The following is a 26,510-nucleotide window of genomic DNA, read 5'->3' as shown; positions in this document are numbered from 1 at the left end:
CTAAAAAAATCCTGGCAGAACTTAGGAATTTCTTGGAGTGTAAAGCACTTTGTTTCTTCCCCAAGACATGCAATAAGAATGTCTGACACATTCATGCAGGACAACTGTCAGAAAAACTAAGACCTGCAGCAATGGAGCTGTACTGATCTACACACAGCATTGTTTGGCAGCTGGAGAAAACAAATCTTCACAACTCTTGAGCACCTCTACTGCAATGTTGGAAATACGCATTAAAGTTTTATTAACTTCCACTCAGAACCATTTCACATATACTGTAAAAGCTATGACAAAGCTGTATTTTTGACACAGAATTAAAAAAGATACATTTGAACAACCTGGAAGGTGAAGAGTGTGTGTTCAGTATATACTAAGAAAGTAATAAAGAGTCACATGAGACCATACACAGTATTCTACCTCGCTATCTCAGAAGATTACATGCACATCTTGTATCAGAACATACTAAAACTGTGGGCATTTACTCAAACACAAAGCCACTGAGAACTTCCTAATGCATATACCTCTAAATTCTGACATTCCTGAGCCGAGTTAGTGGGTAGACCAATCCATTTGATTTCCTTCTTCTCCTTAGAGATAATGTTCATGGCCATGAGGACATTTAAGGCATCATAGACACGTCGTCTAATATTCTTCTGGTCATAAGCCTGCTGTAGACATAGTATATTAATCAAAAACGTATCTGTGTCAAAAATATTTGAAAATAAGTATATTACAGTAAATACGTAAACTCAGATAATGTTTGAACTCTTTCATTTAGCAGTAAGAAAAATACAAAAATCTCAAAAGAAATTTCTCTTCCCCCATTCAGTTCACATGTAATTGACCTCCCATGTACTTACTGATTCATTTGGTGAAATGTGATTATCAGTGGTAGTGAATTCTGCAACCAACTCGTCTGCCACCTCATTGTATGAGGTGGTTCCTTTTCTTTGTACCTTCTCACAAACCTTCATAGAGAAATGACGTAAACCCTTGCCATTCTTCTCGCCTTTTTTGTTCCGCTTCCTAAATATATGTATAATATATATTTTAAGAAGATTTGAACTTTGGAATATTTAATGTCTCTTTTTCAAACACAGGCACACTGCTGTAAAAAACCAAGCCCTCCCTTTTGTCCTCCTTACCACCTTCCCAACATTCTCTCCTACTTTTTCTTCTCCTACAATTTACAATATTTAACAATTCTAGAATCTTGATGTTGAAACACAATACAAATTCATTCTTTGGGCAACTTTGCTAGATCCAGTAGAATCACAGAATCATAGAACAGTTTGGGTTAGAAAGGACCTTCAAAAGTCATCTAGTCCAACCTCCCTGCAATGAGCAAGGGCATCTTCAGCTTAATCAGACTGCTCAAAGCTCCATCCAACTTGGCCTGGAACGTCTCCAGTAACAGATAGTAAGTTAAAAATAGGGATATTCCTTGAAGAAGTTAATAAAGAAAACCTTCCAAACTTCACAGTAAGAACAGGTATGGGGATAAATGCTAAAATATGAAAACTGAATTACAGAAGAGAACTTTTTTGTCCTTTTTAAAAAATTTTATTTTTAATTTAAAGTAGTGCATGCAGTTTGACCACAAAAAAACCCCCAGATGATTTAGCATTTTCTGTGCAAGTCTGATACTGACTGAACAGACAAAGTCTGATGCTGGCTGAACTCATTAAACATTACGGTATTACTATAACACAGCTTTGAAGTTACACAGTACATGAAGTTGCTATTAAAACTTCAATGCTACAAGATACAAGCAGTATAACAACAGTTTTTGTGCTTCTGCAGAGTTTTTAAAATAAAAACTTCCTTGTAACCAGAGAAAAAATACAAGTATCAACAAAATTAGTATCAGCAATGGAACATCACAATTCCCTAAATCTCATTTCATTGCATAATTCCAAAGCAGAAATCTATTTATGTGTAACAAGCCACTGATGATAAATTCAATCTTAAAGCAACTACATTTAACAAGAGACTCTTAGAAACAAGTTCTCATGAAAAAACACACCAAAAGAATGCATTCTTTGTATATAATACTTTTCCCCAAAAAGGACTACATTCTCATTTCAAATACTTAGAGATACTCTTGTTCAATCAGAAATGTACCCTATTTTTCTGAAAATACACCAGCAAAAGAGAAATCATTGAATCAAGTCAGGCAAATTCCTTGTCCTTTTAGGAGCTAAATTCTCTAAATGTAAGGAATGTCAGAATATCTATCAGAGTTTACAGAAGATATTCTGGATCCTTTTACAACAAATAAGAAGTATTCATTCTTGGGTGACTATTCCCTGTTTTAATACAATAGAGTTCAATGGTGAAGTGCTCTTGATGGAAAGATAAACAGACTGTCTGACACTGCTAGCCTGAGGAGAACATACACTACCACCACTGATACTAAAACAAAAGCTCCAACAAGTTATTAATTCTTCTAAACTTTTATTTTGCTCACCCAGCAGACCACGGCGAAGAATCTCCAGTCTGGTTCTGTGATGCAAAATGTGTGTTAGGTGTATGTGGACTTCCTACCAGGATAGTATTTTGTGCTGAAGGTCTCTGAGGTGTACCGATAACCTACAGGAAAGACAGAATAATGTGGAAAATGGTAAGTTTTCCAAGATACTCCTAAGTGGCACAATTCCAATGATGCACTATCCAAACACCAATACATTTTTTTACATACTTCTATTAGGTGCATCGAATTTCTTAACACTAGCCTAAAACCCTCCAGACTACCGATTATATAGTCAGGGCACTCCCTAAGTAACCACAGAATCATAGAATCAGTTGGGTTGGAAGAGACCTCTGAGATCACCAAGTCCAACCCTTAATCCAACTCCACTTTGATTGCTAGATCATGGCACTCAGTGCCACATCCAGTCTCACCTTAAAAACCTCCAGGGTCGGAGAATCCACCACCTCCCTGGGCAGGCCATTCCAATGCCTGACCACACTCTCTGTAAAGAACTTCTTCCTGGTATCCAACCTAAACCTCCCCTGGCAGAGTTTAAGCCCCATGCTCTCTTGTCCTACTGTTGGTTACCCGAGAGAAGAGACCAATCCCCACCTGGCTACAACATCCTTTCAGGTAGTTGTAGAGTGAGATAAGGTCTCCCCTGAGCCTCCTTTTCTCCAGGCTAAACAACCCCAGTTCCCTCAGCCTCTCCCCATAGGGCTTGTGCTCCAGTCCCTTCACCAGCTCGTTGGTCTTCTCTGGACCCGCTCCAGCACCTCAATATCTTTCCTGAACTGAGGGACCCAGAACTGAACACAGTACTCAAGGTGTGGCCTCACCAACGCAGAGTACAGGGGAAGGATCACTGCCCTGGTCCTGCTGGCCACACTTTTCGTGATACAGGCCAGGATCCCATTGGCCTTCTTGGCCACCTGGGCATATTGCTGGCTTATGTTCAGCCTCCTGTCAATCCAAACCCGCACGTCCCTTTCTGCCTGGCTGCTCTCCAGCCACTCTGTGCCCAGCCTGTAGCATTGCATGGGGAATTGTGTTAATAAACATTTCTGTTTTACCCTCCTCAAATGAGCTATTCATGCTTGCTGGATTTCTTAACACTATTTAACACTAATTTAGGTAAGATCAACACACACACACACACTTTTTTCACTCCCTCCGAGGAAAATGGGGGGAAAAAGGAGGAAAAAAAACCCCAACTCTATCAGACTATGTATGAAGAAGCTGCAGTAAATCACAGTTAAAATGCAAACATAGCAAACAAGAAGACCTGAAAATCAGTAAAAGCAGAGAGAAAATGCAGAGCTGCTTCAGGGAAGGCCAAATTCTCTCCTGCTGTCAGCCTCTATCACTAGTCAGAACTACAATGTTGGAGCAGAGGAAGAATAAGGGCGACCCTTCCTTAACAATGTAGTGAGTGACATCAATTCAGGCAAAATCATTCCACTAAAAACCTGTGAAGAGCACACACTCAGCTAATCACACCCTTTCAGCTTACAGGTAAATGGTCCTGCAGATGTGCCGATTTGCTCATTTGTATATAAAATAGCACACTAACTGTGCTCTCCCATCTCTGAAACAAGCTGAAACAGCAACTCCCACTTGTGCAGATGTCATTTCTTATTTCTGAAATGTTATAAACATAATATTCTAGAGAATACAAATTTAGGAAAACAATATGATACCATACAGACTTCCATTTTGTAAAAAGGTATGCCTACTTTTTGGGGGTACATTTATCTCCCAGTGGAAACAGTAGATTACATCCTGACATCAGGTAAGTGAAACAAGCATCAAACACACCTAAACCCATATCCCCCCTCCCCCGCCAAGCTTGCCATGTTTTTCCTGCAGCTTTATTCTGTTTCAGCAGCAAAACTTTTAAGCTTCTTCCTCGCCAGCTTCAATAATTTACTCTCAACAAGGTTAAAGTAGAAAAACTGAAAATGAAAAATTTTATGTGTTAAAAGTTAAAATTATAAAAAAATGGAATAACTTTCAAATATACACTGCAAAAGGTGGTCTAGTGACTATCAGATGTTCCTGATTTCAGCTGCCTGGAAGGTCAAACATCTGCACTTTTTCCCAAATACTGTCTCTTTATATTATGCCATCTCACTGAGTAGTTAACACACAAATTTGTTACATCCACTTTGGACAGCTAAAAAATCTTAGGTACCTCCCTTTCCAGTAGCTTTGATCCTTATAATGTTTCTGCTTCTTACAGAATGCCAAGGAATCTCCTCTACTACCTTTCATAACCAAAATTTCTGATTATGGGAAACAGAACGAGGGTGAGGATTGCCAAAGGGGCAGAGGACACATGTGAACCTGCTCACTTTCTCCCCATGAGAAAATATACCATCAGTTCTGCTATCGACTGGTCTGGCTCACCAAATGTCTCGAAAGCCTGGGAAAACCAGCTGTGTGCTGTTTAAGCAATGCAGACTATACAGAGAACTGACGAAAGCTATTAGCCAGTTTTTATTCCCTAAGATGCAGTAACACAAGACTACAAGAGAAGATTGAACACCTTGCTTGTAGAGGCTAGAATTGGAACTCTATTCCCTTCCTAATTCCACAAGCAGCCCCACCATCATCCTGGTGCCACATCTACAATTTTTATCACTGTGCAGTAAAATGAGAGGCAAATCAATACACAGGAGGGGTCGAGGAATTACAGCTGGGAGAAAAACAAACCATTTGGCAGCAGCAAGCTCTGGCTTTTTACTGTGCTCAGTAGTGCCCTAAAATACTCAACAGTACAAAGGAAGAAATGAAGTGTGTACAAATTCACAGGCTCGATTTTAGAGTGGAACAGTGAAGTCTGGTTAACACATTCAAAACCTACACTGCATTCCCATTCTAACTCAAAAAAATCTGCAAACTAGCCAGAATGATATGCTTTGCCATGTCACTATTAAGGAAGACTCTACTCCAGTGTTTCAGAATCTTCTAAGGAACTACTCATTATTATTGGCTCCTTAATAAAGATGTTAATGCCGCTAAACTTTATTCTGAAGTTTACAAACAACGACTTTGAACGAAGACCTAAACAGTACTGAGCCACTGGGAACATCCTAAAATGAAATCTTATAGACAGAATTAGAGGATGATTCTAGAGAAAACAGGAGGACTGTGAGTGGGAACCAAAGTTGAAAAAGAAAATGTCTGCTGTTTCTCTGAAGTTTCCCAATTTCAAAAGAGAACAAGATTACAGTTTAGCTCCTTAAGAATTACTAAGATCAGAACAACAATAAAAACAGCAAAACAGCCCAAACGCTCCACTGTACTCAAGAGAAAAAACCTGCATGTGGACAGTATTAAGACAAAGAAATCAGACTTGCAGAACAAAGAACAAAAGCTCAAAAATTAAGTACTTTAGTATTTAAAACCTGGTTTTGCCACTCAAAGTTTAGAAAATTGAGCAAGGTCACACGCAAACTCCTCAACTCTGCTTCCCAAGAATGCTTTGCCCACTGATGGAAAAACTATCTCCTTTTAATTTTCAGGGGTTTCGAGGTAACTTTTTTTATAGTTCTTGCTATCTCCCCTTTGGAACTGTTAAGTCAACAGAAATTTAGCCCAAGTTTCTCTCTCTATATATATATATACAAACCCACCACCTCTTCTTTAACAACATACAACTAAGCATATAATTTCTCACTGATAACAGTTAATATGCTGTTATGGGCTCATTCTTTCTCAAAAGAAAAAAGCTAATTATTTTCAGAGTAAGACCTAAAGTGCTGAAAAAAATATGATTGCAAATGGAAGTTTCCCACAATAACCATACTAACAAAGCCACCATTAAGAGCAGCTATTATTTTTAAAATAATGTTACCATGTGAAATAATCATAGATAATATAGCTGAGGATTTGTTCATCTTAACTTGTAATGGAAGACACAAGAATGTACAAATTATATACATACACACACATAAAAACATTGTAAACAATTTAGTCACTGTTGAAAATTTTAAAAAGTGTCAGATGCTTTGTAATTGCATTATTATCCCTGTGTTTAAGAAAAGATTCTGTAACCTACCTGAAAGAACATGTCAATTTCAACATTAACTCAAGTATACATGTAGTCTCTCCTAGTGATGCCCTGAAGGGACTCCCTCTGTGCTATTATGGCCTGTGCTCTGCAATCAAAACATTCTTCTCCTACTGCTGATAACTGATTTTAAATAAAAAGAATGCCTAACTACTCTGAATTTATTTGTTTTGAAATCTATTGATAAAACACCTCCTACTGAAGGAGCGATTTCATTCAGTAAAACTGATTTTGCTGCACTCACATCCGAGTGGCTACACAAAGTAGTTACCTCACCACCACTGCTGGACATGCAGCACAGTGAATGATCTGCACTACATCTGTACAGGTAAAGGGATACAGTTTATATGGTCAGGCAGCCAAGCACTCCTTAGAGCCAGCTTAAGGGAGTGGCTAGGATAGGAAACTGCTCTCCTGTCAAGAAGAAACCCAAGTATAAGACACTCCGGTTCAGATGTTTGCATGTCACAGTTGCTTCCCAGAAGACTGAGATCAACTCTATTCAGATCACCATTTTAATCACTACAAAAATGAGTTATCAGAACTTATGTATTATCTATTACATTATTAGATACTTTGAAACATCTCATTTCATGTACCTCACACAAAGCTCCCAATAGGTATTTCAGCAGAAGAATCACTAAGAAAGCACTAAGAAATGTAGCACTCTTTTCAATTTTGTTCCAACTCCAATCTCCACAAAAATGTGCTTATGAACCTCATTTACATCTCCCTATGCCAGATTTCAAAGCAGAATCTGAAAGAGACACTGATTTTAAATGGCAGGACTAGCAAAAGATAAAGACACCTGAATAGTCAGGTATCTGCAAGCTGATTTGAAAGTCATGTTTGAATTTCTTTATACAGAAGAACATTCATTTTAACATAACTCTAATTAAAATTAGAAACAAGCTTAGACTATCAGCCCATGACAAGTGACTACCAAGCTACGTCATAGTTACAGTATGTGTAAACAACAGTACAAGCAATAAAAAATTAAAAACAAACCACAAAGTCTCCTTACCACTTGTTGTGCAATGTTGACATTAGACTGTCCGAATGTTTTTGGCAGGAGCTGTTTTCCAATCGTATTTACTGAAGAAGGATGAACAGCCAACAGAGAAACAACTCCTAAAACAAATACAAGTAGACAGCTTCAGGTCAGCCACATTGTATTATATTATTTTAGCAATTCCAGTCTCATCTATACTATACCCGTGTATATTTATAGAAACTAGCCCTGAACCACAGAGAGTCTCAATATAAATGCAGCAATTACCCATATGAAGCAAAAAAAGAAATCAAGATTCAGAGCATGTTCCCTCAAACCTTCTCCTGTGTAACCTTACAGGTCAGCGATCCAGTATGAACATTTAATTCCTTGTATATCAATTTTTCTCTCAAAGCAGAGTAATAGAGGCAATGGGCAATGACAAAAAGCATAATCCTCTCCTCTTCTACCCTTATCCTTTGTGGCTATTGAAATCTTTTCCAGCACCACCTGACAAAGCCCGAAGCCCTAGAATATGGCACAGCCTTCTGAGCATGCTGACCTACAAGTGATGAAGCTGGGCTAGGACAGGCCTTTCCAAGCAAATATTCCCAGCCTTCCTCTAGGTGTCCCCTCCCAGCTGAAGGCAGGGAATTTAAGAACATTTTTAAGAATCCATTATTTCAGAAAAATACATGCAACACAGTAGACCAACCCTGCACAAAAGGTTGCTCTCTTCTGGTTTATAACCCATAACACTATCAACATTGGTAGATAAAGCAAGTCTTAGGCCATGTAAAAAAAACCCCAAACTATTACAAAAATACCAAGCCAGATATCCTCTAGCAATGTCATGCTCCATGACACAGTTTGGGAAACAAAACAAAAAAACCCCAAAACATACAAACTAAAACCTCTACATGCAATAAAACCCCCAAACAACAGCAAAACAAAGCAAAGAATAAAGAAGCAACAAACTAAAGAGAACTAGACAAAACAGTCTTAAAATACTGGAGACATTTACTTTGCTGAAACAATTGTCATTTGGTTGTCACTTTTAGCAGTTGTTTCCCTCAGATCCCTTTTAAATGGGCCTGTGGGGTCAGCAGCACTTGGTACAACTCTCATTCCTCTTTTTCCCATTATCCAATACAGAAGCAATAAGTAAGCATTTTTAAGGGTGTGTCAGAAGGGCCCAAACTGGTCCTTGATGCCTACCATCTCTGCACATTCAGGAAATGTACAGGAAGTTGAGGACAATAAAATCTTGTTTAAGCCCTTGCTTTCCAGAAGGCTTGTACTTCCCAGCTGCTATTATTACCCCACATCAAACTAATGGCTTCACATTAGAATCTATTCCCAGTTCCCCCCCCCCCGTAGGAAGCAGCATGTCCTTTTTCCATTATTAACCAACTTTCCAGAGCTCTTTCAGAAAGGGAGCAGCTATCTAGTTTGTAACACAAGTCTGTTACGCCTTCCTGTCCCTTCAAGCACACTCATCACTATCATGGCCTGAATTGTGTTTGTTCTTCCTCTTTGCAGAGTACAATAAATTAATATAAACTGCTCTGGCTAGTAGAGCTTGTGTAGCTTCTTCTCAGCTTCCTGGAGTGGAGGTCAACACGACTTTTCTTAACCTCCTCCTCTCCTCATTGTTTTAGAAATAACAATGCAATCTGAAAATTTTATTTCCAGTATAAAACAAGAGTTGCAACTGCTTTCCAAGGTTAAGACACCTCATTTATTTGATCACATTTCCTTACCTTTGATGGTTCCTGTTGCCCACACTCTTTCTAGCTCTCCTACCCTTTCTTTTTCAGAGGACAGGGATGGATGCAGTATTCATGACCAAGGGAAGTTGTGTATTATTGTAAAACTCTATAGCTCGTTTTCTATTTAATTCCCTGGTCCTTTCCAAGTAAATCTCAAAATTCAATGTGCTTGTTCCCCTTTAAAAACCAACACCACATTTTAATAATATAACCTACCACTATTCAAGGCCTCTCTTGGGTGCTAATAGCTCACTTGGAGTACTGATCCTATCTCGTTTGGTTTTCACCAATTATTAACCAATCGTTAATACGGGCAGGAGGGCGACCATCCTATTCTATCACACCTTAGTTTCTTTAATGGTCTGATTAAGGACCTTGATACTTATATTATTTTTAAGAAGTTCAAGGACATCACACCGATTAGATAATCCTTCCCCACATGGCTGTTGACTCTTTCAAAGCATGACTTTGAAAAGACATAACTTCCTGACTACCCTTCCCCCCCCCCCCCCCCCCCCAAAGCCCTGTTAAAAGTCCATTATCACATCAGTCCATACATCTACTGCTTCTGTTATGCACTCAACTGATTTGCCAAACACAAGTTTGACTGACTTATCTGCACTTATCTGAGCCCTTCAGAAACTGGTGCAGGTGATGTGGCTTTCTTTCCTTCTGGTACTGTAAGAACTATATGCATGATGCCTAAGAATGTGATTTAATGTAATTTTAGAAGGTTTTAGAATCATAGTCTCTGCTAAGTTGCCCTGATCTTAAGTCTGAATATTAAAGTGCCTTTCTCATGAGCTGGCAGGCCTTGTCAAGGCCGAGCTGTTTTGAGCAGACACCTGCAAGATAACAGAAGACAAACAACAGGAGAAGGCCCAACTGCCCCCCCCTCCCCATCTCCCATGACGAAGGGGGCAGATTGGCAGGACTTTTGGGTGGGCATTAGAGAGAAATGGGAACTTCTGATTGGATGCCCGTGAGGCGTATAAAACCCTGCGACTTCCTGACCATAGGGTCAGACCTGGGGTCAAACCCCCTGGGTTTGAACGTGGAAGCTTCTTCTAATAAAACCCTGTATCTTTCTCCATTAACTCATCTTCAGTGTGTCTCTTTTCACAGGGATACGCAATCCAAGGCATCATGCATACTGAGTTAGGAGGATAGAAGTCCCATTGCTGGGTCCTTGGAAGAATTCACAGGTAAAGAATTCTCTGATAGTGCATCCTAACAATTCATATTATGATTTTTTTCCTAAGACAGCTTCTAAATATTACTTCAGGAGGACAACTTCATAAAAAACAATACTGTCATGAGGCTCTCCCTAATCATCTTGATCATCTCTCTACTCTTCAGATGCACTCAAGAGATGTTGTTCATCTGATATGTTTAAAAATAAACTAATTCTTTATGCTATCATGTTGTTTATTAAAAACTTTTATCCTAACAAAGATTTAATCACGTTCTGAGATGCATTTGGAAGAGCACAGCAGTAAGTGATTATTCTCTTTTCCTTCAGCAGTCTTTAAGGTGTCCCTGGATTACTCTCTTCAGTTGGGCCCACAGTGCAAGCAAGGCATTAACAAACAGGAGAAAGCGCAGCAGGAAGACACCAGTATGGCTCAGTACTGGAGCACATCAGGGAGCCTGGTGTGTGCAGCCTGTGGAAAAGAAGGTTAAGGCAGAGCAAAGGGTGTTATTTGTGGAAATCTAATCACTGCCTTCACCTATGAAATGGAGAGTTATAGAGATGACCAGAGGACACAACAAAAGGAAAATAGGGGATGGTCATAAGGTGCTGCACAGCAAATTCCAACCAGGAAAAAAATTCACCGTGACAAAGGTAATGCACGGCAGGAGGCTAAACAGAAGGTTCCTTACAGATACACAGCAAAATTCAATGACTGAAGGGTCTGTGCTTTCACAGCTGACCCTGATTTGAAGGTAAACTTAAGACTGGATGGCCTCCAGACTCCCAAATTATTAATTTCATTTTCTGAACAGAAGTAGCTATCTTGCAACTAAAACATTTGTGTGAGGGGAAGAGTATACACTGTTTTGTAAGTTTTTAATTATGCTAACATTTCCTGTGATGTTGTGCCAGAGTTAATTCACACAACAGAACTAACCTGGCTCTACACAGAATCTGCAAGGTACGTCTGCCCATACAGCACAAAGTGACCAGCAAGGAAATATAAATGTAACTGGAAGAACAGCAACAATCACTTCATAGTTCAAAACAAAGTCAAAGTCAACTTAAAAAAGCTATCAGACTAAATAGGAAAGAGTAACTGTTCAACTATACAGAAAAAAAGAGAGAAAAAAAGATTTTTTAAAAACCCCTATTTTCAATTTGTCTCTGCCCAAGTGAATCCTACTATTTTCTCATTTGCCTCACATGCAAACATTTTTCTTGCACTCATCTGCATTTTCATCAAAGGCTCATCATGTGTGGTATTTTTGTTTGTTAAGCATACAAGCAGAAATAATTTTATTAACATAGCTTTGCAAGTGTGACTGACAGCTCAGTTTCTCAAAGGAATTTTACTCATCATTCCTTAATTACTGTTATTCTTAACAGCAATCACTGCACTCCAAATAATCCTGTACTTTGTGGACAACATACAGTGTGCATAACAGCATGTGGAAATTAAAACCACAAGTTTGCAAACAGTTTTGCTGGCACCAACTCTTCCTCCTTTTCAAAACAAACAAATTATTAATACTGCTAGTTCTGACACATCTTTTTTTCTTCTTCCTAAGGACTATGAAAACAACAGGAAAAGGCCATGTAAAGCAGGAAAAAATGCATGCAGGAGGATATAACTACTGCTTAAATTCAACATTTGGAAAGCTACTCTTCCTACTTAGGAGTCATTAAACCTAAAAGGAAGTAGATCATATGATGTTCCAGAATACCTCCAAACACAAGAAAATGACACAGATGGAATCAGGAGTAATGGCTTATAAAACCTGCACAGCAAAAGCAGCAGAATCCTTTAACAAAACCCATTATTTATCTGTTCACAAATAAACAAGTGCTATCTTCCATTAACGGTTGCATTAGGGAGACCTTCTGAACTGGAGCTTCGTTTGCATATAAAAACAAATCAGAGTTTTACCAAAAAGAAAGAATCCCTTGCAGAATTTCAGGAGTGTAAAGGACTGGCAATACAGTCAATTAAGAACATTTTAAATAACTTAAGATGCCACAGAAAAAAGTCATCTCAAAACAGAGAAAGGAGTGCCCTCTGCAGACCATGCCGTAGATCTCTCAAGAAGTTGACTGCTCTGGTTGCTGAAACGGTAGTGACTCTGAAATTGGTGTTCAGGTCAAAGAGGATGGGCTGAGGTATTGCCTGCCTCAGGAGCAGAAATTCCATCCATTCTAGGTGCTGTACCATTTTATGAAGTAATCTGTCTTTATGTTTTCTTTACTTGTGAGAGCAGTCAACTGAAAAACAACTCCGTTTCCAGATAACGCAGCCTCCAACAAAGTCTCGTCAGTCTGTCTTCCAGGAGAGACAAAATATGGTGTGAGAACTTGTTTAGGCAAGAAGGCAATTTTGCAAGCACTTTCTGAATTATTACAATCCCCAAAAAAGAACGTATGGAATAAGAATGGCTTATCAGAATGCAAAATAAATACTACCAGCTCCTGCAACAATCCCAACTAAACTCTGTCCAGTAGACCAGCTTGGAAATTGATACATGATCAGTTAAGAGTTAAGCAAAGGGTCATTTTAAGAAAAGTCTAAAGAAAATTGACCTTTCAGGTGGCATTTTGAAGCTCCACTGTTTATAATCATACTTATGAACTTGACAAACTTTTGTCTTAATTACATAATGAGCTTTGAAATGGATGGGTTTAACAGAGGAGTTGGAATCTACCCTAATGGCAGCGATACAACTCGAAGGCAGAAACATGAAACCAGCCTCAATACAGGTCAAATATGACTTATACTCTCAAAAACGTAACATTACTGATGTGAAAGAATTTGTATCTAAGAGAATATCAGGTGAAGAGCCCACCAGGTCTCTTTTGGGAGACAAAAAAAAAGGGACCAGTGAACAAGATTTAAGGAAATGACACAGACCCAAGACTCCATTGCAACTGTCACTGCTGAGAGAAGGCAAAGTGCCACCTGGAGCATTACATTCCTTATTTTGGGAATTCAAAAAAAGTTCACAGGAATGAACTTAAAGCCACCACACGTCTACGGCTAAAGATAAAAATGATCGATATAAAATTACATGAAAATTATGGAAGCAGGAGGAGGAGAAGAGGGAACTTGATTTCAACATCACAAACAAATTCCCTACTGTAATCATTTTTTAAAACAAATAGAAAGCTAATTCCAGCTCCAAACCTGTTCATTAAAACAACTGCTTAGAATAAACAGAACACTAACTAACAAATAGCAAACTAGTATTAAGTTCACAATCTGCCCCTCTCCTTCCAGTGTGCCACCCTCCAAGCTCAAGGTGAAAACTGTATGAAAAATTACCAAGTTTCAAATCAAAATGTGAGCAGTCTCTTACAAAAATGTAAAGTAGTTCATCTAATCTTTTCCAAAGGTTCTTTTTTCCAACTGAAAAGCACTGGGTTATCGGATTACAGATTTCTCTGATGATCTCTGCAAGTCACAGGCCTTAATTCAAACACTGCTACGGTGTTCTAGAAGACCTTACATTAGACTCACTGATCTCTAGTCATGGCCTCTACTTCTCTTCAAACAGTCTTCAGCTATTTCTTATTTGCCACTATCCTCCACTCAATGAAGTTGCACTGGGCTATTTCAGCTGACATCTCAGTATGCCTTCAGTAGGACCTTCCTCCTGTGTAGGAGCAAAGCATCTGCATCCCCTGCTAACAGAATGGAAAACCACAGTTTGAAGTCATTCAGAACTGCAGATTTTTACAGAAGGTTTCTAACTATTTCTTTGGTTTCTGTTCAGTGCAAAGGATTTATTTCCACTAGGGAAAGTGAAGAATAAGAAAGATAAGCTACTTATGAAATAATTCCCACTAATCAAAAGTACTGGTCTGTGCAGTTGTTTGAGCTGCTGTCAATAAAAACTGACAAAAAAGCTGCCTTAGAGCAATTTATCCCATGCACTTGAAAGCTCCAGTTGCTCACTTTTACTTGGCTTCTTGCTGCCACAGAAACTTCCAGGGCTAACTCCAACTCCAGGGCTTCAGCAAAAGGCTGATTTCTCAGATGCCACTCCTGTGAAGTTGCAGTTTTTAATATCTCTCACACAAACATCACAGTATTTTCTTATTTTATTAGTTACATGCTAATTTTCAGAAAACACTGAATTCTACAGGCCATGACAACACACAGATGACTGTGTCTAGTTGTGTGCCAAGTCAGGTAAAAGCACCTTGACTTATTGAACAAGTCATACCATCCTTTTAAGACAACAAACACGCCTTTATAGCAATTCTGTGCTTTTGTACAGACACTCATCATCCCCAGTGTGTAGCACTCATTGATTTCTTGCATCAACTCGGTCTTTTATGTGATTCTTATCAGCCTTAGATTGGACTAGTAATAGTTCAGCTATTAAAAACCTGTCTTTTCAAGTCTGTGTTGCAATAAACTGTGTGGTCTACTTCTAGATTTTTTAAATTATTTTTAGATTTTTCAAAACACCATTTCAATTTCCAGCAACAGTTTTAATTCCTGAGCTTTACTTTAAGTTACAATAATTGGATTTACCTCACTGCAATAATACACAGGCATTTTATAATGATACCAAGAATATTTGTTTGCTAAAACATAATTCATGGGCTCTGAAATTGGTGCCTAGTTCTATTCCAAAGAAACAATTCCAGTCACTGCCAAAAATCAGGGAGTTTGAACTTGTAAGTGAAAGGAACATAACATTACACTGCACAAGTTTTTTGTCATATAATGAACAAAACAATCTTACAGTTAAGGCAGTGTTGAAATACAAGTCTAAATACACCTCAAAATTTTATGTTTGACTTTGATTTTTTTCAATTACTGAATCTGAAATGTAAATATAATTAACCCATAAGTGTGAAACCTCATTTTAAAGTGTTGAGAGGTGAGAAGAGTTAAGAGACATATTTTACAAATATCTTTCAATTACATACCAATAATGCCACCTACTGGCACGACAGAAGATCCAGATTTTCTTTCTGAAAGAACTTAAATCAGGAACTTTAATTTCAATATAATATTAAATACCATTGGTTAACTTTTCTCTTGCACTCATCTGAAGCAAGTAATTTCCTTCACCCAAATTTCTTCACAAGCAGGGGCAGGATTAGAACTGAACAGTGTGCTATTTAATACTGAAATATCAACACTAATCTGAGTATGGCAAGGACGAGAATGTAGCAGTTTTCTTCAAAATACAACCTCCAGGAACAGGAAAACTTCTCCTTCTCTAAAATTCACTGCCAAGTAACAACAGAAAACACAAACTTGTGAAGAAGTTTTACTAGGTCAGCCCCTCTTAAAATTTCTTTCTTCTTTTCAACCTGTATCTATTTGCTAACTCTCAAAACAAATTTGCCAGTTGGAAAACCACCTTCCTGGTTGCTAACTAAAACAAACCTTTCACAGTCATACTGGATTTTTCAGGGCTAGATGGAGTGTTACACTCCAATAATGGAAACACATGGGGGTACCAGAAAATAGGGATGAATTTACAGTCAGCCTCTTCTGAAGGTTGCACAAGCACTGGAGGAAGCACAAGCTGCCACCTCATGTCTACCATTAATAGGTTGATACCTTTTATTTCACACTAAAGATGTTTTTGAAGAAATAAATTTTAGAGCATTTTCTAGAATGGTATTTTATGTCCATGACTAATTTACTCAAAATTACATATATCATAAACAAAACTTAGTAAGGTTGGTGTTTGGGGTGGTTTTGTTGTTTTTTTTCTTTGTTTTGTTTTGTTTCTCACATACTATTTTCTCCTCGTAAAATAAATAAAGTCAGTCTCTGCTTTAAAGCAAAACTCCTAATCTGGAGTTCATGGCTGAGACCAGTCTCTCCAAAATCAACTACTGGAAGCATGTCCCCATTTGCTGAAGTAAAAAGGTTGTCTATGTTGGCAACTTGTTTCTGACAGTGGATACTAATAAACAGTCAGGGAATGAATGTATGGATAGGATTTGCATACAGATTATTCCCTAATGTAACCCCCCTCTCTCAGATGTTACAACTTCAGGACTTTATGAGCAAGAGGTTTTTCAGCATAACTGTTCAGCAAGATAGATGACTGATGTTCCCTCTTCATTATTCAGCCAAGAAGCAATAATAAGGCACCCCAACAAAACTCAGTCTAAAAAATCCCTATTCACAGTTACCAGATTTCTGCTAGCGCAGATTAAAAACTGATAAAACAGTTATCAGTTATGCTTATTCTGACAGCATTGCAACACAGCTGCCCAGGCTGTAAGAATTTTTGCATCATAACCTGTTTTGGCCAGAAAGCTCAACCTTTGCTTATCTTTCACAGTTGCTTCATATACCTACCACTTGGTCAGATACTCACCTTAGAGACAGATGAAGTGTTACAGAACCACTTCAGTAACAATATTCTGCTCTTTAACTGTGTTTTTGCAAGCATGTCCTTATGACCCAGAATGCAAACCATTTTTTGTCCTCTACCATCCCCCTAAACCCTTTATTCCTCTGACAGCTGAACTACTCTTTCTTTCACATCTGTAGCAACAAGTGAAATCTGAAGCAAGTAACACATTTCTCATGGAGTTTTCATTCTTAATTTGCTGAGTCTCAAAGTTGGACTTCTCAAAAAAGATGATGGAATGCACCCTCTGGCACTAGTGATCCAAAGACTTTGAGTGCTGTGAGAGCATTAAGAAAAATTACTTCCTAAAGTAGCCAGGCTCCTCCATTCTCCCTGAAGAGTCTGCCCAATCACTGCTGTTGGGGGCAGCAATCTGGGGTAAGCAAACCGCTCAAAAGAACAACCAAACAACCAACCAGAAAACAACTCATCACTCTTAATGATGATCACCAAAGAAAAACACAAAGACTTTTTCCTGACTGCCTCCAAATCATGTGAAGAGGTACACCAGATACACTGCTGCTACCCTATGGAAAGCTTACTGCATGATTGCTCTGGACTGAATCTTCTTCACTGTGAAATTAAGAGACATGTTGCAGATTTAAAAAAATACCAGAGGACTGCACCTTTTTGATACAACGGCATGCAATGCAGTCAGCTACTTACAGATAGTGCTAGTATTTTGGAATATAGATACATTTCAAGTTTCAACATTTAAAGACTACACAAAAAACATACAAATTATAAAAAGTAGCAAAGGAAAAAAGGTACTACTTAAGTGAATGAATTCTGATACATATCTGAGTACTTTAGTGACAGAATAGTTGCAATTTTAAATTCCAATTATGATTACAGAGCCTGCACATAAAACACAGACAAGGTACAGGCAAAACCCATACACTCATTAAGCCAAGAGAAACAATTGTTTCTTCTCAATATTACGTTGCTGTCCCTTAACTTTACAAAACTCCTCCAAAAGCAATGAGATGCTGAAATTAACAGAGGACAGCTTAGTTAGCTGTATTATTCACAGTGGTATACATTGACAGTAGAGCTTGACTCAAATCAGACAAGCTGCAGGCCTTATAATAAACTATCTAATCAACTGAATTTATTTTAAAAATGCTATAAGCAATAAAATGGCCACTGTTTTTCCCACTATGTAATAATTAAGAGTCACATTTCCAATTCTTGCTATCTAGACTGCATTGTTTTGATTAGTTCTCCACTGACTGTAACAGGGTCCAGACACAGATACCGATGTGGGTGTAAAATGCACCCTCCTAAGTATCTGCCCTGACCAAAGCAGTTTTAATGCACAGAGGGGTAGGGCATATGGTGCAGCTGTGAAGGGTCAGGTACCTACCTGCACACTTCTTTTGCTCAGGGGTGTATGACTGTGCACAAATATAAACCTGGACCAGCTAATTTCTACCATTATTCAATCTTAGAGCCTTCTCCATGAAAAGTGGAACAGGGCAGATTAGTCAACACCTCCCTTTTGTAAAGCAGTGTGTATTTTAGACAACTGAAAGTCAAAGAGAGATCCGATGTACGTAGTGGTGGTGACAGAAACGAAATGGGTTTCCTGAAATGGTACATAAAATACTAGAGCAGTCCTATACTAACAGTTCACTTGAACTGGACTACAGGTTAATCTGAGAGTACCAGCATAATCCAACAATGCTTAAAGTCAATACATTTGTCAACAGTAAGGTTTATGAAAGCATCAGATAGTAAGTAGGTGACGGTCCTAATATAAATTTCACTCTACTTCATACAGGCTATCGAAGGACACCATCTGTCACACCCAAGAATAAGCCAGACTGTCATCATTTGGAAGCAGCAACAAAGGAAAATGTCCATTTCACCAAAATACATTGTGACATGCCTTGTGAACCAAACATGATGTTGCACAGATAAATTACTGGTTCCTCCATACAAAAATAACTGACGCTTCACTTGGAGTCACATACACTGTTTCGGTCACTTGTATTCAGGAAAGTTGATGAAAACAATCAAGCAGGCTCAAAGAATGACAATAAGGAAAACACAGAGGGCAAAGAGTTCATATGATGAGCAATTTAGGAAACACTGGCTAGCTGACCTGCCAGACTGAAGACTGTTAAGATACACTACTGTTAGTTATAAAGACTAGGTAAACATACCAGAGAAAATGATTAAGCTGAAAAACAATCGTCACCAGCAAAATGCATGAACTGGCAAGAAGGTACTTAACTGGAATTGGAGAGCAGTTTTAGAGACTCATTGTGAAAACAGCTTGCCCGGAAAAATACAGGGGACAAAACGATCTGATCTTTAAATATAGCATGATCAGTTTCCAGAAGAGGTTACATGACATGGCTGTCCAGAACCACAGGTGACTGGAACTCAGAGGCACTCCTGTTTTACCACAGACTGTGCTAACTGTGAATATGCAGTTCCTAACTCCCCAAATGTTTAGACAGTATTCATTTTTGAGCTTATGTGTGGAATTCAAGTTCCAATTTACACCCTGAGTTTTATTATATTGCTTGAGTACATTACATTATCATACATGCACAGGCATTATCTGTAAGTCCAAAAGAGTTCTGTCCACAATATGTTTTGAGATAACCTTGCACTAAGTGTGGATGCACAATCATAAAAACTGTTAATAACCCATTTTAAGCTTCTACACCCCAGCAGTACTTTTTTTCCCCATTGGCTAAAACACAAAAGATATTTTAGAACATCCTGCTTTTTATACTTAAACACAAGCTATACTAATGAGAAGATCATATATGGGATAATGAATCACCAATGAACTTCATATGAAGTTTTATGACAATTATAAACCACAGACAATCTGTAGTTTGCTTGCTAATAATATAACACAAGAAAAATTTAACAAAAACTATGCTAAGAAAGCAGTTTAAAGCCAGGAATATGGATAGCAACTAAAAATCAAGACATGGAAAGTATTACTAAAAGTTGTGTTCTTACCTTTTCCAGGACTTAGGTTTTGGTCTATAAACACCTTAAGCTCTCCATTGGCTTCAATTAGTCCAGCCTGTTAAAGAAAGTAACCTTTATTAAATTTACAAACACAGATAAAGTTCTGTTGTGAAAGATGAAAGGCAACATACCAGAAGCCTCTATTGCTACCACTCACATTTTGTCACGAATCTGCCACTATGCAATGGCACTGTTTGTGGTACCGGATCTGTCAAATTTTAAAGTCTTGATTTTATGAACACCATATTCTTAAAAAGCAAGCAGAAAACCAGTTTACACTCACTTTGCTATTTTGTCCTAAGGAGTGTACATGCACTGTTCTAACAGGCAATTGAACACCCTTGTCATCTAAACCACTGACACCTGCAACTACATCTTTCTCTGTGTAGATACAGTACTTACATGACACAAAAAGTAACAACATTATAGCAAAACCAGGAGAGGGGGTAGAGAGTGCCCTTGGGCCTTTATAATCAGAAAAAGTCATTAAGAAGAAACACCTTGAGCTTTTCAATTATTTTTTTAAAGATCAGAATACAAAGATCTTAAGTGGAAGAAATATACGGCCATACACAAGTGCATAAACCAATTACAACCCTTCGAGAAAGCTCACAGTGTAAGTTAATTTTTAAAATACTATTAATTTTTTGATAAGAGAGCACTCAAGGCAGCAATTTCTTGGTATCTCAAACAAAACAGCCCTGAAAAAAAATTAATGAACACAGGACACACACTGTCTCCATTCAGAAACAACAGCAATAAAGTCAACATATGCACTTAACCACAGTTTAGCATGCAGTGTAAAGAGGCTGAAAAGTCCTTAGCTGTGTTTTAGGAAGAGCAGGTACGTGCAGGCTACTGTCAATCTTCCAGCAAGAATCAAGTGATCAGTCAGCAGCACAGCTTCTCCCTTAGAAGTCTACCTGAAGAGCCCTACTCAGGATCTGCCAGAAGTTTGGCAAGGTAAGGAAACCACTAGAGGATGCTGTGGTGCCATTATACAGGTGTATCACTCCAAGGCTTTCTTGCAAAAGACAGGGAACTTTAAAAAACTTTAAGAAATGGGAAACTTTGTCTCCTCCGTGAACGGGCAGAAAAGGGGAGATAATGTGACTGAGCACTGGGGACAGGCTCAGAAGTCAGCAGAAGAGAAATTTTCCTAAGGGAAGCATAAAGAGCAGTGGCCTTTTATGCCATGGCAACAATGAGGACCTGGTGGCATAAAAACCCCAAAGTAAGGAGACAGTAGAAGTGATGGGTGGAATGAAGAGCCTGTGGCAGTTGTCCTCCATTCCCCAAATTTCCACACTCAAAAGTAACATAACAGCATAGTTTTAGGGAGACTGCAACAACTTTCCAATACGTAAACACTGCCTGTTCTCCACTTTGCCCACAGCCAGGATTTCAAAGGTCCACTTGAACAAACGACAGCTCTACCACCCTATTTCCAGGCACCACAACTTTTTATGAGCGTAACTCTTTATCACACTTAACTACATAATTCAGAAGAGCAACAGACTACACCAGGCACTTTCAAAGAAAAAGGCAATCAGTATTGGGTACAGAAATGTTACTAGAGCTACCACTCTATGGCAACGTGATACTCCAAAACAATGGAAACCCATATAATATATGAAGAATTATTTTGGGGTAAATGTTACCTATTACTCCCATTCTACCTAAATTTTGCAACAATAGTGTTAAACCACACAGCAAGTGCAGTCTCATTGTCATAATGTCTTTAACTGCAGTACTTCAGTTTCTATTTTACAGCAGAAAGAGGAGGCTTGTACTCAGGACTACTACAAATCCTCTTTTCCATGAGAATTAAAAAAGACATCAATGACTCAGGAAAAGCATTTAATATATTGTGGTTTTGAACATCAAACCACCAAGAAAATGTCTACTTTAATCTGTAATGTCTTTTTTTTTTAAGACGCAATGAATTTAATTATTTTGAATTATTGAATCTGTTCATTAGTTCAATATGCAAAAGCAAACCTGCGTGAGTTCACGTGTCAGTTACGCCGCTACTCCAAAACCAAATATTTAAGCTGTGATATTCAGCAAATTCAAGTATTAATGCAAATCATTATTTCAGTAATTAGAAGGCAATTCAGTAATCAATTACTTAATGGTCCCTTTCATTTTCTATTTGTAAAAAAACTAGAATGTCTCCAATCCAACCATTTCTATTCAATCACTTTAAGTACTTAACCAACCACTATCGCAGCATCAAATAATCTCGTAAATTCCAAGTTTTCTTCTACGTAATTAAACCAAACAGTGAAAAAATATTACCCCAAACAATACTTAACTCCAAAAAAAATAATCTAACCTAGCATTACAAAGGGTCAGATTAGTGCTACATGCCCTGGGCCTGCTCTTGTGTGACTGAAATCACACAAGTCACTGACAGAATAGCAAACATTTGGGAAAAACAGGGCATTTAATCAATAAGAGAATACAGTCTGGGAAAAATCAGAGAATGGGAACCACTGGACAAGAAGAATCCCCTCAGGGACCACAATCCTGATGAAGGGTACAGCAATTACAGTTTCACCACCCCTCCACTGCAGTGTCTTACTGAAGTTTCAGCTCTAGCAGTTAAATGGCTGGTAAATATTCAACTCATTTGTAAGAGTATGCCCAGGAACAACTCCAAGAAAGCTACTTGAAAAGAATACTATGAATCCCACACCAAATAGCACCCCTAGCTGCTATATACTCATGATAAAAACTGATTTCTAGAGAAAAACCTGTTATTCCAGTCTCAGCACACTCTTCACACTTCTGGGTACAGTTTAATTCCAAGGTTATCAAAATTTAACACTGGACACAACTTTTGGTGAGAGAAAACTGAAAAGCAAAACTTCCATCCCATACAAAATTTTGGTATCTTTGCTTTAAAATGGAAACACCAGGCAAAAGATCTCTCAGTGCGTATTTCAGGAAGTGCCTGCTACTTTTCAAACCAGGTTATTTTGGAGGAGGCACTAGGATTACTTCTCTGGAACCTGCATAGCATAGTGCCCAAAAGAAAGCAAGAATATAGAGGAAAAATGGGACTACAGCTCTCATTAGGTATACTATAGTGGTAGAGTCACACTGAACAAAAAACCAAAAAACCCAAACAAACAAAAACAAACCAAATCAAACCCCAGCACTATGAAAACCTCACCCAGAAACAAGTATTGGATTTTCCCCAACAGAAAGTCACTCTTCTGTCATGAATGGATTAGACATCGAGGAAATTCTACTCTTGTATGAGAAAATGCTCAGTTTTCAGGCACTATCAAGCTATTTGTAACGAGGTATTTTGACTTTTACTATTTGTCACTGTAGTTTTTTTCAGATTCCATATTTTCTTATCTTCTCACGATTCTCAGTGTCTTTTCAAGATGAGTTACTTCCTTTGATGATGATGCCAGGGCTGCTTGAAATAATATCATGTTCTTAATATCTGATTCAGAAAGCTCATTAAGTGTTTGCAACTTCACAATTGAGCATAGCGTTCCTCTTCAAAGAGACATGTTGGTTACATCTACTTCTCTATGAAATGAAATCTCCAGCACCCTAAACAGGCTACAGATACAGATACAACTTGTAAAATCAACAACAATTTTAAAAAATAGCTTTGGACATCCAACATAGCATCTAACTCTAATAATTTAAGATCTTTCCGCAGATCACAGGAAAGGAGGGTGAAGTCCATTAGGCAAATTAGTAAATCTGGTAATTTGAAGTGTGGAAACTATGCTAGAGTAGAAATCCCAACCAACATCAAGGTGTTGTCTCAGCACATTGTTCAGAACTCCTAAGGAAAAGAAATCAACTGACAGGCTAAACAAATCAAAGATTCAACTGAAGTTAGCTTTGGCCTCCAATGAGATCATCAGCAGTCATAACGACTGAGAAGTCTATTTCTGTTTTGTTTACAAGTAAAAGTGGAAAAGCACAAGTGTCCTTAGCCCGAAAATCAGTGAATTGGGAATATTTTTTTTGTTGGGACTGAAGTTAATTTTAAACAAAATTTGCTAAAAATGCAGAGATTTTCAGTAATTAAAAAATCCCTTAGGGCAGACTATCAGAGAGCAATGCAGTATCTTACTAGCAAGCTCATATTTGCACAGTGTCTGAAGGTATGCACTAGAATATCAACATCCTTACAACAAAAATACAATTTCTTTCACAGCTTTCCAGCCTTGCAACTCAATGTCTCAATAAAAATTGGTAAAAATTACTCACTAAACCTTTAAAATAAACAGAAGATATGCAAGGTGAACTTGGACTGAAGGACAAGCAACCTCTCAGTTCAGGAAGGATACTGAGGTGTGGAGCAGGTCCAGAGGAGAGCAACAAGGCTGGTGAAGGGACTGGAGCACAAGTCCTGTGGGGAGAGACTGAGGGAGCTGGGCTTGTTTAGCCTGGAGGAGGCTCAGAGGTGACCTCAGCACTGTCTAGAACAACCTGAAGGGAAGTTCTAGCCAGGTGGGGGCTGGTCTCTTCTCCCAGGCACTCAGCAATAGGACAAGGGGGCACAGGCTCAAGCTCTGCCAGGGGAAATTTAAGCTGGAGATCAGAAAAAAATTCTTTCCAGAGAGAGTAATCAGGCATTGGAATGGCCTGCCCAGAGAGGGGGTGGATTCACCATCCCTGGAGGTTTTTAAACTGAGACTGGACGTGGCACTGAGTGCCATGATCTGGTAAAGGGACTGGAGTTGGACCAAGGGTTGGACTTGACAATCTTGGAGGTCTTTTCCAACCCAATTGATTCTATGATTCTATAAAAGCAAGAAGCTTGACTGCTGAAGACGAGACTGAATAAGTACATATGCTGTGTATATCAGATTTAACCTGAGAGGGAGGTCTTTCCCACTACTCTAGGTAAATATGGGGAAGAGAAGGGTACTTTTGTGCCACAGAATACCTCCTCTACCTTGCTTCTTCTGGGTAATGAGCCAATTTTAAGTATAGTCCCTGAGAAAGAGCTGAATAAAGAAGAGCAAAAAAGGGTAAAGACACATGGAAACAGAGGTATCTGCTAAAAGGTCATTTATCAGAACAGAAATTCTCAGTTGCTAACAGCAGTTTTAGACCATTAGACTGAGGCACAGAACTGGGTTTGAGAGGAGATGTGAGTGCCAAATACACAACAATGGTTAAAGAACGGGGGTCAGAGTGGAACAGTCAGAAAAACAAGACAGTTGTGGGACTGTCAAGGGAAAGAGACAAAAACTGAGATACAAAACTGGATTGAAGATGGCAGAATTAAGAACTGAGGTAAAGAAACTGAGAGACTGAAAACGTACAGGAAATAACAACTGCTGAGAATTTAAGAGAGAGCTTTAATAGAACAAGAAGATCAAATCCTGCGAGAAGAAGGGGAAGAACATGGAAAGTGGAAAAACAAACACAATCTACTCTAAACTACAACTGAAAGGGGAAATAAACCAGGACTCAAATTGAACAATCCAAAATAAATTGGGAAAGAACTAGTGAAGGCAGAAGCAGAAAATGGGGAAATTAGGAAGAAAAAGTATCTCCCAACCAGAGCCTGTCAAAGGCACTTGGTGGTGCTGAGTTGACAGTTGCACTTCATGATCTTAGAGATGTTTTCCAAACTTAACAATTCCACAGTTCTATGACCAGGAGGATGCCTCTTCTGTCTACAGGCATTTGAAAAGCCTCTTAGCAAACAACCACCCATCTTGTGCAAACTACACCAAACTTGGTCCATACAGAATGACAATCCCTACACATTTTAATGGCAGTAAATGTAAACGCCTATGCCATACAATTTTACTATCTACCATTTCACTGACAATACAGGGGGTTTTTTGCCTTATTTCAGTATCAAGAACCAACCGAATATTAGCACACCTACAAAGTGGAGAAATCAGAAATAAGCAACCTTATTTTAAAGCTGCTTAAACAAACTTTACTCTTCTTTCACCCCTATCCATAAGCAAATGTCATTTTTAACAAAATGATAATAAACTACTTTTCCCATTGGATTCTCATCTCATGCAGGGAACCAGAGCAAATAAGTTCCAGGAAGGAATTACTATGCAACCACAAAAGAATATTTTTATGGGACATCCAAATCACTTTTTGCCAAAATTAAAAGGCAATCAAGACATCAAGCAGAGGAGGGTTGCAGGAAAGGAAAAAAAAGTTTTCAAATTAAAAACATTTGAATTTCATTTTGCAAATGCAGTCAATGAGAACTATTCTTTACAGAATAAGTAACGATAAAACTATAGGAGCTACAGGAGTCCGATCCTTCAAAATCCTCCAAGGAATTAATTCACTGTGTCCCAGGAACCTTCTTCTGAGACAGATTTTACCATATCACATCCTCAGCTCATGGCAACATCTTCAAGATCAATGTGTCTGTCAGCCACTCAGCAGTGAGCTACACCACACAAATGAGCTTACCAAAAAGCATATTTGAATTTTTAGCACCTTTAACTAGCAAGGTCAAAGCACTAGATGATAAAGATCTGGATATCACAGGATTGTGAAGGTAAAAAGCTAAATACAAGTTAGTAGCTCAGTTAAGCCTTCATCTGAATAAATGCTCTGCTGACACTGCAGTTAAGCTGGACACAAAATGACACC

General features: G+C 38.4%; 1 protein-coding gene across 5 annotated transcripts in view; it reads right to left on the bottom strand.

Annotated features, from left to right (window-relative positions):
- TFDP1 (transcription factor Dp-1) overlaps window positions 1-26,510 on the bottom strand; it is a 42,820-nt gene that overhangs the window by 8,146 nt on the left and 8,164 nt on the right. For 4 of the 5 annotated variants that reach the window (XM_071572796.1, XM_071572884.1, XM_071572626.1 and 1 more), the window contains exons 3-7: window positions 19,875-19,941; window positions 7,570-7,676; window positions 2,468-2,589; window positions 858-1,023; window positions 519-665 (exon numbers count right to left, since the gene is read on the bottom strand). In XM_071572796.1, the coding sequence (XP_071428897.1) occupies window positions 519-665; window positions 858-1,023; window positions 2,468-2,589; window positions 7,570-7,676; window positions 19,875-19,941 (609 nt within the window). The remainder of the gene's footprint in view (window positions 1-518; window positions 666-857; window positions 1,024-2,467; window positions 2,590-7,569; window positions 7,677-19,874; window positions 19,942-26,510) is intronic. The other variant, XM_071572963.1, reaches the window with a different exon arrangement.

Source organism: Pithys albifrons, chromosome 1 (genome assembly GCF_047495875.1).
Source record: "Pithys albifrons albifrons isolate INPA30051 chromosome 1, PitAlb_v1, whole genome shotgun sequence".
NCBI lineage: Eukaryota > Metazoa > Chordata > Aves > Passeriformes > Thamnophilidae > Pithys > Pithys albifrons.
Note: the sequence above shows the minus strand (reverse complement) of the source record. Positions and strands in the feature narration are given on the sequence as shown.